At 43.1% G+C, this 15,340-nt stretch overlaps 1 protein-coding gene across 4 annotated transcripts in view; it reads left to right on the top strand.

The window, feature by feature from the left end:
* The window catches only part of CAMSAP2 (calmodulin regulated spectrin associated protein family member 2), a 541,958-nt gene that overhangs the window by 487,692 nt on the left and 38,926 nt on the right, over positions 1-15,340 (top strand). For 2 of the 4 annotated variants that reach the window (XM_086957854.1, XM_086957838.1), the window contains one exon: positions 14,406-14,505. In XM_086957854.1, the coding sequence (XP_086813980.1) occupies positions 14,406-14,505 (100 nt within the window). The remainder of the gene's footprint in view (positions 1-14,405; positions 14,506-15,340) is intronic. The other 2 variants (XM_086957865.1, XM_086957846.1) reach the window with 1 other exon arrangement.

The following is a 15,340-nucleotide window of genomic DNA, read 5'->3' on the forward strand; positions in this document are numbered from 1 at the left end:
CAACACGCTCCACTTTATGCAACACCACTCCAAGCAGTGAAGCAGTGACACTCAAGGCAACGCCACTCTCTGCAGTGCCACTCGGCTCCACGCAACACCACTCCGCACAACTGCACGCCACACGCCATTCCATGCAATGCCACTCCACCATGCAAACCCACTCTGCCACGCCACTCCACTCAACTGCACTTCACCGTATGCAACCCCACTCTACTTTACACAACTGCACTCCACCCACCTGCACTCTATGCTGCACCACTCTAATCCGCGCAATGACATTCCACGCAACACCACTCAATACAATGTCACTTCATGCAATGCCACCCAGCTCTACTCAACGTCACTCCATTTTACGCAACGCCTCTCTGCTTTACTCCACTCCACGCAATACCCTCTACTTCACTCCACTCCACACCACTCTGCTCTACTCCACTCCACTCCAGTCTGCTTTACTCCACTCCAGTCCACTGTGCTTTACTCAACTCCAGTCCACTCTGCTTTTACCACTCCACTTCGCTCAACGGCATTCTGCTTTACTCCACTAACTCTGCTTTACTCCTCTTTATTCCACTCAACTCTACTCTGCTTTACTCCACTCTGCTTTATTCCACTCCATTCTGCTTTACACAATGGCACTCTGCTTTACGCCACTGTACTCCACGCCACTGCACGGCACACCACCGCATGCCACTCTACACAACTGCACTCCACTCTACACAACCGCAATCCACTCTAGGCCACGCCACTGAGCTCTATGCAATAAAACTACATATAACACCACTCAATGCAATGCCAATCCATGCAGCACAACTCTACGCCACTCAACGCACCGCTACTCTATGCCACTCCACGCAACTTCACTCCACTCTACGCAATGCCACCCCAATCTACACAAATGCACTCCAGGCAACTGAACTCTACTCTGCGCCACACCATTGTCCCTAAAATCAATCAATGCAGCACCACCTACTCAATACCACTTCTTGCTGTTCCACTCCAGGCTATTCAACACCACTGCACGCAACCCCACTTCTCTCTAAACAATGCCACTCTGCTCTATGCAACACCATTCCAACCAACTGCACTCCACTTTACGCCACTCCACTCAACACCACTCTACTCTACGCAACACCACTCCACGCAACACCACTCAATACAGAGCCAATCCTTACAAGTACACCACACAATATAATTACAACCACATAATACCACTCAATACCACATAATTTAACTCCACCTAATTATACACTACTCAATCCCACATAAATCCACTGTATACCACATAAGAATCCACATAAAAACACACACCAAACCATGCCACATAATGTGACTCAACATAATTTCACTCTATACCACCCTGTTCCATGCCACACTATTCAACTCCACACAAATCCATTTCACATCACATAATCAAAAAAACAAAACATTATTCCACAACACAATTCCATTACACACCACATGCATCCAACACATAATTCAACATTATACCATACAATTCAACAGCACACCATGTAATTAAACTTCACTACATAACACTCCGCAACACAAAATACTGTTCATCATAATTACACTTCATTACTCACAATCCCACTTTACATATTTCCAATACACTAACAAACACATAATTACTATCCTCATAATACAACTGCACACCATGCCACATGATTCAACTACACAAATCCACTGTATACCACACAATTCCATTCCACACAATGCCACAACTAACAACTCCAGAGCAACCCACATAATTCCGCTACACACCACATACATCCACTCCATCCATAACATATATGTAAGAGACATTTATAACGCCAGTAGCTCTAACTCTTTCTTTTTTTACACCCAAACACACAAATCTGAAGCTTAGCTCCAACATTTTTCTTCTTTTTCGTCACCAAACAGGTAAACCTATCCACACAGTTCTACACCACAGTTCAACTCCACACATTTGCAATCCACACCATATAATTCAGCACCAAAAGACATACTATACCTAAACAACACAATTAAAAAACACACCACATACATCTAATTCACACCACGCAATTCCACATCAAGCCACAAAATTCAACAGCACACCATAGAATTAAACTCTACTACATACCACTCCACAACACAAAAATACCATTCTAAATAATTACACTCCATAACACACAATTCCACTCCACATCATCCCAGTAATAAATACCTCATATTTACTATCTTCGCATTATCTATTCGAGTGATTTATTTCGGGATTTTTTTCTGTTTCACTATAATATTTAGTGGTGGAGCATTTCAGTTGTGAAGCATGCATTGGTTATAGAGTCACATGTAGTGCTGCCCTCTCGTGGGCTTTCGTAAAAATGCAGTTACGTTTTCTGGACCATTTTTATTGTGAACATCGACAATTGGTGTATCAGTAAAGAAGGTCGGTCCTCCGTGTATCATGGGCGTAGGAACCTTCAAAGGTGCGGTAGGTTGGGGCGATGGGAAACGGAAGATGAATCTTTGAAGTTATGCTGACATCCATCGCCAGAGTCTCTTTGAAGCATTGTAACCTAAGGGGCTGTGGTGGCTGTACTACCTCTTTCTTTTGTAGTTTGTTAAGCTGCAGTCACTGAGGTGTTGAGCCTGTATTAAAATCTCTCTGGGGCATATTTACAAGCCCTTATCGCCACCATAACATCACTTTTTTTTTACGTTGTGGCGATGTGGCCTCGCCTTATTTACAAGGCAGCGTTAAGCCACTTAACGTGGCTTAACGCTGCCTTGTAAAGAAGGCCCCCTTTTACGACATACGTAGCGTGAAAGAGGTTGGCAATGGGTGTTGTAGTGGGCGTTCCGATGTAATACTCATTGATTTTGACCGAGGCAGGGCCAAAATTAAGACCTCTGAAAACCTGGACTTAATATGGCGAAACGAGGAAAAATTATTTATTTCTCCTCGTTTTTGCTGTTTCTATGCATGCTGCATTGTGCAGCACACATAGAAATAGCAAAACGCAATTGATTGTTTATGTGCAGGAAGGGGCACCTTCCTGCACATAAAAAATCATTAAAAAAAAATGACGAGTTGCAACTTCTATGTGTGCTACATTTTGCAGCACACATAGAAGGTACAAAACGCCATTACTGATTGTTCATGTGCAGGAAGGTGTCCTTTCCTACACATAATCTTACCCTGCAATGCAGGCACCTTTGCACAATTGTTCAAGAGTGCCTGCGTTGGAGCTAGGCAGCTACATTTAGCGCCAGTGCAGGGTGAAACACAGTGCTGCTCTGTATTGTTGTAATTTGGTGCAGCCTTGCATTTCAGAAGTGGCGGTGCGCATGTTAAGCCAAGAAGGTTGACACCACGCTCTGTCACTTCCTTGTACATATGCCCCTCTGTTTGTCAATCCAGGACTGCCAGCAGAGTAAGAGAAGGGAGTAGATGCTATTTAATGTTACTGCCGGATCACCTTTCTTGCCAATGCAAACTGATTTAGGAGAAGAGGAACGCCAGTGACCGCAATTAAATAATATTCTAATGGTCCAAGAGGTTTTGGAGTCACCACAGAGTTTGTTTCTTAAGTTACAGCTCTTCAGGCTTGTCGAGTGCAGCATGATTTCCGACAGGTATGTTCTGTCACTGTATTTAATCTTCAGAATCTGTGCAAACATCTCAAACAGAAAAGCACACATTTTCTTATGATTATGCACATATATATATATATATATATATATATATATATATATATATATATATATATATATATATATATATATACATATATATATATATATATATATATACGTGTGTGTATAGTGTCAGTTTGATTTAAGGTGTGATAAGTGTGTTTAATGAACTCCATGTATTAAAACATTGTGATGAACAGTCGTGGCTGGTGCAGGTAAGAGTGGTGGGGCGGGGCCGGGCAGGGGGGAGTCGACATACGGCGACGAGGGAGAATAAAATGAAAAACTCTTATCTTTGCGCTCGCTTCATCGCCGAGTCGGCGATGCAGCTAGCACAAAGAAAGTGTTTTTCATTTTTTAAATGTGATTTTACCTCGTCGTTTTCTGTCGACGCGACACCCCACACCCCCCAACCCCCCTGCCCCACTGTTCTTACCTGCACCAGCTGCGGCTGTTCATGAAATAACTAAACAGAAAGCATTTAACTTTGGTGTTGAATGCAAATGAGAAAGATGTAACTCTAAGGTGTCTGAATTACACAGTGTGCAACCAGGAACCCTGGGTGAAATTTCCAGCTTTCCCACTTGACCAAACTGTGTGATCCTCAGCACGTGCTTTACTTCACTATCAATTTCTTTAACCAACCAGATTGAAAGCCAATTGAAGTAATTCAATTTAAAATCTGCACTCTACAAAACCGAACTTGAATGGTTGAATGAATACGTTTATTATACGATTCATTAAAAACATTACAAACAAAAGGTTAAACCCAATAATAATAGTAACCTCATTTGTATATGGTTAACATAAATTATTGTTGCCTCACAATTAATAACAATATAGGCTATACAGAAAAAATGACAAACTGATGCGTTTCGGTAATTTGTGGCAACATTGTCAGGGCTTGGAAGTATTCTTGAATGTTTTTATTTTTAAATACTACTTTTAATAAATGTTACTCATTTCAGTGATATCATTGTATTAACTTAATTGAGACACTGAGAAATCTAGAAATATATTACTTCATTTTAAGGATCCTATTAGAGTTTCTGGGCAAATGTTTTGTTTTACATAAATATAAAGCCATTTGAACGCTTATTTAATGCTAAGGCCTAGCCCCTATCTCTGCGCTTATAGAGGACACCAGGGCTGTGTTCAGCTCAGCACACAAAGGAACATTTAACATCACTATATACATTCACTTTTACACATCATCTATTTATTCTCCAGTGTCTTGAGAATTAATTGTTATATAAAACCTTTATTAATTAAAAACATCTGCGAATCATCAAAAATATGAAGGTAGCCAGAAGTCTCAAAATTCTAAATGTGATTCAGAATATCACATCAATTGGTCGGGCCGTAATTTCAGTAATCCAGATTAAATAAATCACTAGGTGTAGATGCTTCAATACGTCTGACAAAGGCACTATGCTGGTTTGATTGAATGTGCAAGGTTCCATCAATAGAATGCTTCATTATTCCCAGTGAAGATCTGTGAGCAAAAGCAAGGGCGATCTGTTAGAGAAAATAACTTAATTATTCTGGTTGTGATTACTTCCTTTGTATTGCAGACCTGCTCTAGTCCTGTGGCCAATGTCTTGTCTGGTTTCCCTTATATGTCTTTCACTTTGGCTCAACCCCACAGCAACTCTCAGACCCTTTCTGTGCTTGGTTGTGCAATGACAGAAGGATTCTGGAAAGATTATTGTCTTCTTTCCATTCACTTTCTCCCTGAGTTCATCCCTCTCCACTCATTGTTCCATCCTTACCCTCAGTGCCACATTGTCAGGAGTGTCTTTTTTCAGCACGAGAAAAAGAGCAGACACCACTATCCCCCCTAATCCTCCATGAGCTGAAATCACTGAAACAGAACCTAGGGGCATATTATCAAGGGGGTTTATCTCCGCTTTTTTGGCTTTAAAAGCCAAGAAAGCGGAGATAAAATTATCTCCCTATTACCTAGCTGTCGCTAACACCAGTTAGCGACAGCTAGTAGGAGATAAAGACCATCTTGGGCCCCACTTTGCATGTCAGTGATATTTATCACTAATGACATGCAAAGTGGGCCTGCCAAGATGTTAGCGACTGAAAACAGTCGCTAACATCGCTATCTCCTATTACCAACTTTTGGAGATATTCGCGCTAAGCGTGAATATCTCCAAAAGCTAACACCTGCCCTGAGCAGTTCTTAACCATGTTATCCGATGGGAGGTGGATAACATGGCTAAGAGCATTAGCTCGGTGATGCATGAATATCGCTGACTTTTCAGCGATATTCATGCATTGCGGCGATTTTTATCGCATTTGCGATAAACCTTGGTAATACCAAGGTTTATTTGCGGTAAAAATCGCCGCAGCTCAGCGGTAAATTTTTGTCTCTAACCAAGCAATAGCGATAATTATTGCAATTGCTTGGTAATATGCCCCCTAGACCCCTGCAAGCTCACTACAAATCTAAACTGAACTACATATCCCTCGATGATGGCAGGTCTTTACTTGGATCTATAACACAAAGGGCCTGATTACAACTTTAGCAGATGAGTTACTTAATTACAAATATGACGAATATCCCATCTGCTGTATTACGAGTTGCATTACATCCAATGGAATATAATAGAACTCGTGATACTGAGGACGGGATATCCGTCTCATTTCTGATGGAGTAACCCTCCACCAAACTCGTAATCAGCCCCTAAATGTCTCTCATCAGCCATACAACTTAAAGGAAATCTTAGGTGGCTTGTTTTGGGGCGTGCGTTGTCTCTGGAAGTTGAATAGGACTTGTTTTTTGCATCAAACATTGATGTGTACATGTTTAGCCATCTCCATATTTAGATACCATCCCGTTTTTTTCAAAGATTGTTTTTTTTTAGCTTTCGTTTCTTATGCTTAGTCATAATTCCAGCAGACCATGTGGGTTTCAGGTTCTAAGCATTGATTCTCAATTACTACGTTTTAAAAAGGAGTGGTTCAGGAGAGGGTGTATCTCATCATCCTGGACAGAAAGATTCATCTCAGCAAAACAGACATTCAACATTAACCTACAGAGCTTACCCAGTGCAAAAATATTTAGCCTGCTTGGAAAGCAGGGACCAGCAGTATAGTTCTAAAAGAGAAGTGCACGCGGGCAGTCCAAGATTGATTCATTGAATGCTTGGAGATTGGTACAAGGCATGGTTACCAGAGGCCTGGTGCAGGATTCTAAATGTCTCAGAAAAGAGTAGAAGACATCTTTTCAACTTTCTTCAGAAGGCGCGATGGGCCTTGGTAGAGCAGACACCAAGAGGGCCAGAGAGATGAAACACAGTAGGAAAAAAAGCGGTTTTCATGCCAGAAGCGGTATCTTCTGCTAGCTGTATGGAGAGTCAAATTGGCAGAGCTCATGGAGCGAGTTGGATCTTGATGTGTGAGTTTATCGTGGTGCCAATGATGCCCATTGGAGTTGAAAGCATGGCTGGCCATGCAGAGGGCATTAAAGTAGAAAAGGTACTCAGCATGGAGCCACTGAAGGTTAGAGAGATAAGAGGAAATCCAGAGAAAGAAATAAAAACAATAAACAATATTGTGCAGCTATCTACGTTTTGCATACTGGAGAAACAAAGCCATGCCCTCTCTCATCTCAAGACTACAGCAAAGAGTGAATAGTTCTTGCATCTTGCACTATTAGAGATGCTTTAATTGAATGTATTCACAAATTAGGGAATTGTTTGAATCTCAGTCTGGTTGATTAATTGAAAGTTTATTCTTGTTACCCATTAAGATAACGATGAAGTGTGTGTATTATTCTGCTATCTTATTTTAATATTGATATTGTAAGTATTTTAATGGATGGTTCTTATGATTGTTTTACATAAAAGTTGGATGGAAATTTGTGTATATTTCAGAATGAACTATGATGATGATTATGATGAGAGAATATCAAGTCTTACTTCTTAAGTCCAAGAAGAAGCAGAGTTCCAGTGTCCTGAATAATTTCCAGTCAGTTAATTAGGAACTTGGCATTACTACTTAGTAAGCATTTCAGGAGTCCAAGTAAGGAGATTTTAACGCCTGGTCCTTGAAATGTCCCCATTACAGATAAAGACAACATAGAGGCTTACACAGCATTCTTAAAAGAAGAAAATAGGTTGATGCTACCCTGTTCACCAATGAACAAAGGATAGAGCCATGTCAGAAAAGAGCCCAATGTTCTAAACTTTGCTGACCGAAGATGGAAGATGGTCTACGACTGTATGCCATCAGCCGGGGTTTTCGAAATGAAAGGGGGCACCAAGAATAGTGACCTCAGTATTCTTTGCATTCGTCTAAGCGAGTCCAGAGATATCCCCTAAAAGATATTAGAAAAACACAAGTTAATTTAGCAGATTCTTTTCAGTTCTAGACCATCAAGAGAAACAAGCATCTGGGTATTATCTGAATAGGCATAAAAAACAAAAAGCTGGAGGAATGAATACGTTCATCAAGACATGCTGCATAGATGTTAAAAAGCTTATGGGTCAGGAATGAGCCCTTTGGAATGCCACACTGGAGAGTTTTTTATTCTGAGATGAAAGCCAACACAGAGAGACAACCTGAGCTCTATCATCCAGGGTAGGACTCAATTCAGCACAGTGCATTGGAGATGATCTTCAACCTTTTAAGTCTCTGGAGCAGCCTGAGATGGTTGACAATGTCAAAAGCTGCAGAGAGAGAGGTAGACATGTACTGCAGCAAAGGCTTGTTGTCTGTACTAGGGATCAGCTGAAAGGCATTGTCTGTTGTAATGATCACGCAGACATATAAGCGCTGTTGCTACCAGATTCCTCTGGCCCTAAAGATAATTGTCTTCTTTTGGAAGTTGGGCATATATATGAAAGAGAAAAAGAACAATCATTTTCAAAATCATCCCTATTGAGAGGGATTTTGGAGCATGGGTATTACCTTGGCTTGTTTGAGACATCCAGAAACACAGGTTGTCGCAAAAGATCAGTTGAGACTATGTCAGGAATAGATGACACGATAGTGAAAATAGATGTTAAGCTCAAGAACTAGAATCTTCAAGGATGCTGATTTAATGTATACGAGTACATTGAAGATGTCCTCAGAACATCGAGGGGAGTCAAATTTGATCATATGCAAAAAGACAGCAAAGACCAACCAAATATATTCCTCAGTTTGTCAGGGTCAACCATATTTGAGAGATCTTGGAAGCTGTCTTGAACAAGGGCAGATGACTGTGGAATAAAGCAGGCTTGGTTAAAAAAGCAGAATACTAGGTAGAAACTAGTCATCTTCTCAAGCAATATCATTTGTATTGCTTTTCTCTGGACCGCATTTTCCTAACAGTTATGATCTATTATGAAGACTGCAAAATCTGCCCAAAATCAGGGACATGGTCTGTGATAAATTTAACAAAGTGCATAATTTTCTCAACATTAGTCTACCAGCGCCTGAGCCATGTCAGATGTTCAGGATATGAATGACATACATTTACATAGAGTGAGTTTAAATGGAAATCATTTACACAGTCAGTGTTTCTCCAAAAATATATTGCATGTTTCTGGCCCTTGTGAATCACTGTTGATTATCCCTGAAATAGTGGAAATGTTTGCTGCAAGTCACAGCCATGTCGGCTAATTTGCTAAAATTGCATTTGAAATTGTTTAAAAAAAAATCTGTGGCATTTTGAAAAAGTGCACCACGGATACATAGTGAAATATGGGACGCATTGGGAATAGAATGTACTCAGTGCTTACTTTGTAAAGAAAAGTGCAGGTGCTGAAAATTTTGCCAAGGAGGCCACAGCTCACTTCTTTCTCCGGTGAGCGCCACTTTCAACACTCCCACTGCCTCAGTCTCTATCTTCTAACCTTGATCTGTTATCTGTCCCCTACGTCTTTGTTCTAAGAGTCTATCTTCTCACCTCTCTAATTGTTTTCTATCATCTTTGTCACACATGGTGTGTCACCTTATTCCCTGCATTTCAGATTTGCCCTCTATTCATTCTACCCCTGCCATTTTTCCTCTTCACTTTTATCCATGCTCTGCTCTCCCTCCTCCTCGATCTTGGCTCTTTACAATCACTCTTCTGTCCTGTCCTCTACATCCTTTCATTCTATCTTCTCTCTTATTAATGCTTTCTTCTTCACATCATGGCGACTTTCTCTTTGTATCTTATTTGCTCTCCTTTCCTTCTACTTAGCTCCGTCTTAACTCTCCCCTCTCCTGTTGTTACTGTCTCCTCTTTACTCCTGCTCTCTCTCTCATCTATACCACTGCTGCTGCCTGTGACCCCTGTCGTCAGCCTGTACATGTTCCTGCTATTTTGAACTCTGCGTTTTTCTGTTGTGTTTTGTAAAGAAGAGGAAGATGACATGTATTTTACTTTCTTACCTACACCGAGTGCAAAAACAAAATGTACACCAAATGAAAATTCTTTCTGTGCATATATTAATCAGTGCAGTATAACTGGGTTATTTGCAGAACAGGTAGCTGCTCGAGCACAGTAGGTGATGTCACTACTAGTGCTGCCTGTAACTAGTAGGTCCAGGAAAGGCGACGGGACTGGCATCCACTGCTCAGCTTGCTGTGACTCTGCCTGCTACAGCATAGGCATTGTCCCCAGCCGTAATGCTGCCAATGCTGGTAAAAATGGCTGTGGTGCCTACTAGACTCACGCATGCCCAGCAATTACCATGCTGGGGTGCAGCGCACAGATTCTACAGGTGACGCCATGGCACACTAAAAACTATAGCAACGCCCAACTTTCTTCTCCTAGGGGATTTGAACCTACACTTCCTAGATCCGGCAGACCACACCGCCGCAAATCTTCTAGCAGACCTCGCGTCAGCTGACCTCCAGCTCCTGAACTCGAAACCTACTCACGAGAAAGGGCATCTCCTAGACCCAGTCTTCACCAACATCAGGAACCTCCAAACCCAATCCCCCACCCCCCTCCCATGGACCGACCACTTCCTGGTCCCAATGCACTGGGCCTATCAACCCGCCTCGGTCCCCAAACAGAAAACTAAGATTTTAACCCGACGTTGGCACAAGTTAAATACAGAAAAATGGGAAGGGAAGCTCAGGGATTCTGATGGCCCCCTCTCAGCTGACCCTAACACCGCTGACAGGGAATTCAACAGCTGGCTCACCAACCCCCTAGACAACCTCATTCCATTAACATGCTCTCTTAAACACGTTAAGAGGATTAATCACGCTCCCTGGTACACCCCGGCCTTGAACATTCTTAGGAAAGAGTGCAAAAAGACGGAACGAACATGGAGAAAAAATAAAACAGCGACGGATAAAAACGCCTATCAATCTGCCATGAAGGCGTATAAACAAGCCCTCCATAGCGCTAAAAGCTCGTTCTTTGAGGTGAGAATACAGAATTCCTCGTGCTCTGCTAAAGAGACTTTTTCCATACTTAAAGAGCTCCTCCATGTCCCAGCCCCCCCGCAGACACCCTTAGACCCCAAAGCAGCCGAGGAGAAATGTGTGAACCTGGCCAATTTCTTCGATAGCAAAATCAAGAAAATCCTATCCTCCCTACCTGCTACTAACCAGGCCACCCCTGGAATCGCTAAGAAGTGTATCCTCACGTCTGGCAATCTTATGGACAAACCTGAATCGCCTTGTTTAACCGCTTTCGGGCCAGTCTCAGAAGAAGAAGTGGCAACCACTCTAGCAGCCACGAAAAGCGGAGCCCCCAGTGACTCAGTCCCCGTACGGTTCACGAAAAACATAGCACGAACCATCACAGCTAGACTCACGGCCCTCATTAACACCTCCTTTTCCCAAGGAACAGTCCCACAAAGCTGGAAGGAGGCCGTGGTTAAAGGTCTGCTGAAGAAACCGTCACTAGACCCAACGGACCTATCCAACTATCGACCCATCTCGCTCCTCCCCTGGATAGGTAAGGTCGCAGAGAAGCTCGCAAACAAAAAATTGTCCCACTTCCTGGAAACAAACCACTGCCTAAAGAACTCCCAAACAGGTTTCAGACCAGGTCAGGGCACAGACACCGCCCTCCTGGCAGCAGTAGAAAAGGCGAGGGAAATCATGGATACAGGAGGATCAGTGGCAGTGGTCCTCCTAGACCTCAGCGCAGCATTCGACACCGTCAGCCATCAGGTCCTAGTCCAGCGCCTGAAGAGCACTGGCGTACAAGACAGTGCGCTGAGATGGCTCACATCCTTTCTCTCCCGACGCTCCTTCCAAGTCTGGGAAGGAGAAAGCCGGTCTCCCGCAATCCCCCTCCAGTGCGGAGTACCTCAGGGCTCCTCACTGAGCCCCACACTTTTTAACGTATATATGGCCCCACTGGAGGAGCTGGTCGCCCCTTTCGGAGTCACGATCGTCAGCTACGCTGACGACACTCAGCTGGTGGTGACCCTCTCCCACCCTAAGCTACAGCCCTCCAACCTGCAAGACTGCCTGTCCACCGTCCATCAATGGATGGGCGATTCTGACCTAAAGCTGAACGGGTCAAAGACAGAGATCCTGCTGCTCGGACACAAAACCCCGAGTCTTCCTCCCAACATCTGGCCCGCATGTATGGGTGACCCCCCCTCCCCTAAGACAGAGGTTAAGAGTCTGGGAGTGTGGCTAGAAACAGACCTCACTTTCCGGACACAGGCCAGGAAAACAGCAGGCATCTGCTATGGGCTCCTGAGATCTTGTAGAAAAGTGCTCCCCCTACTGCCATTCCAGTCCCGTCTCCTGCTAATTCAAGGTTTAGTGCTAGCAAGGTTGGATTACAGTAATGCCATTTATCTCGGGGCGCCAGAAGCCACCTTGCAAACACTACAAAAAACCCAAAATGCCGCAGCCCGCTTGCTCACAAACACCCCAGCAAGAACCTCGGCCAAGCCTGCCCTGAAAAAACTTCACTGGCTCCCCGTGAGGGAAAGAGTCGTTTTCAAGGCCCTCTGCCTGGCACACAAGGTCCTGAACAACGTGGGTCCCCCCATTCTGAGCTCCTGGATCATTCCATACAGACCGTCGAGAGCACTCCGGTCCGAACAGGAAATCCTCATTGTTGTCCCCAGGGTGAAGAAAACCCGCATAGGCGGCCGCAGATTCTCAGTGAACACGGCCAGAAAATGGAACGCTCTACCCTCAAACATCAGAGCCGAACCAAACCTCCTTCGATTTAGAAAGTCCCTCAAAACCCTCCTTTTCCCCTGATCCTTCTTCCTTCTTCCGTTGCCCCCCCGTTAGGAGTTCGAGGTTTAGCGCTGGGATACTCACGGGTGACTACGCGCTCTACAAAAACCAAAAAAAAAAAAAAAAAAAAAAAAACACAAAAGTTGTGTTGGGCTACAGCCACATCGAGCACATTGAGGATAGCAGCAATGCAGGGCTGCAGGATATGCTCCTCTTGCTACACAGCAAGTGGAAAGTCCACACTTACTTTTGTTTATTCTTCCTGAAGAGCCCTCACTCCCAAGTTCCAAATGCGCTCTTGCAGCTTCCTTGCCTCAACTCCGTCTTGAGCCAGCCCCCAGCTATAATTATCCAATGGGAGGCTTAGGCTTAGGCATTGGCATGGTGCAGCAGACTTTGGGAATAGAATACAAGACATAGTTTGTCGATGACTTCTTGGATTTGTGATCGGCGAGATGACATCATCACTAACTTGGTGATACACAATCATGCCTGCCTGGACAGGCGTATGCTGGCCTGTCTATGAACATTTACCAGCCAGAAACCATGCAATGTATGTTATTCTTTTTATTTTGAATTTAAACAATTAATATTGAGACCACCACCTGCAGGGTCAGAAATTGTAGCCCTGGCCCTGTGAAAGAAGTGCAGGTGCTGAGCACCTGAAAGCACCTGCTCAAATTAAGCACTGAATTTACTGGAAAGTATATATAGTGGAAAATATGTCTGATGCACAGTTTGCAGATGCTTACTCATGAGCACAAAAACAGTCAAATGTAGTAATATTGCAGTGAAAGAATATATAAATATCTATCAATATTCTTGTCTAACCCTGACATTTCAGATCCTCGTGCCCAGGGGTGTACTAAGTAGCAAAAGGGGGCCAAGCTCCTTCATGCACCACATTATTTCCATTTGAATTAGCTCTATGAAATCGATCTAATGTCCCGAAACCTGACATGACTCCGACCCTCTTGGGTATACACATGCTACAAAAGGTGAAAACATTTAATTTCTAGACATTTCTCAATTTCAAGAAGGCAGATGAAACTGCAAATCAACAAGTTTGCATATCTAACAACCAAAACACCAGTGATTGCCTAAAACACTGAAAATTAAGATTAAACCATTAGTTCCTTAAGAGTTTATCTTAAACTAGCAGAGGATACTGCGGTGGCCCTGGAAAGCTGTTAAAAGCCAGTGTGTGCTTTTTACATTAAATAAAATTGACACAAAATGCACACTTTTCAACTCTAACTTTACTGTTATCATCTGCATATGTGTTTAAATTGAATGCGACCACGTCCTGGGGGTAAGGCTTTTATTCCATAAGCTGATGTACTGGTATTGACGTTTGTTCCAGTTCGTGGGAACACCGTATTGGATCAGGTTAAACTGCTGTCTTTATACTTTGATACAATGCATGCAGGCATATCAGATCCAGGTCAAGAACTGATTTAAATAAAAAAATATATATACCCCACATACGAACGCAGAGTAGTGCAACAGCCGTCCACTGGTGCACAATGTGATGAACAGACTCTTGGAAATTTAACCTACATTTCTGAAACTTTAACTTTGTTTTTATTCAGGTTTCCGAATTAATCGTGTTTTTTCAGTGTCTAGTCTTTCGCTGGCCTCACTGACCACTGGCGACAATGACAGCATACATTCGGACAAGAGAGCTCTTGGGTAAATATGAACTTGCAAACACTTTCATGGTCTCTAGTTTAATCTGTGTTCACCAAAAGAATGTCACGAAATGTAATGGTACAAATAAGTTAATATCATGTTCATCAATAGAAGGACATGTAATGTAATAGAGTTCTTTTTTGTTTTGTTTTCTAAATACATTATATATATATATATATATATATATATATATATATATATATATATATATATATATATATATATATATACACATATATATATATATATATATATATATATATATATATATATATATGTATATATTATTGCAGTAAAAATATTGTGTTTTTTCCCAGTTAATGTTTTGGTGCAATTAAAGCACTTCTCCTGTGCGGTACAATGAGACTTAGGGCCCCATTAGGATGGCGGGCGGATCGCCCCAGCCAGCCCACCGGTGATCACCGCCGGCCCGGGGGGGCAATCCGCCCACCATCCTTGGAGAAATGACCCCGCCATATCACAATGGCTGGGGGGTCCACGGCGGACCGAATGACCGTCCGCAGCTTTTCCACCCAGTCACCATGTCGACCGGGCGGAAAAGGGTTCAATACGGTGGCGTTGTTTGAAAGACACCGCCAGCCATATTAGAATGTGCCTTTGGAAATGCCTTTCCGTGGCGGCATTGCCACCACGAAAGGCATGTGGAGACTACTTGGGGGGCCCGTTGCGGGCCCCCAGGGACTCCGGGGAGGGGGTGGGGGGTACACATGGAGGGTACCTATGGTACCCCCCTGCATTTCAATGTACAACGTGGCAGGCACCGCGCAGTGCCTGTCACATTGTGCATTGAAAAGCACAACATGCATTTTTGGCA

This window comes from Lissotriton vulgaris, chromosome 1_1, assembly GCF_964263255.1.
Source record: "Lissotriton vulgaris chromosome 1_1, aLisVul1.2, whole genome shotgun sequence".
NCBI classification, from domain to species: Eukaryota; Metazoa; Chordata; class Amphibia; order Caudata; family Salamandridae; genus Lissotriton; species Lissotriton vulgaris.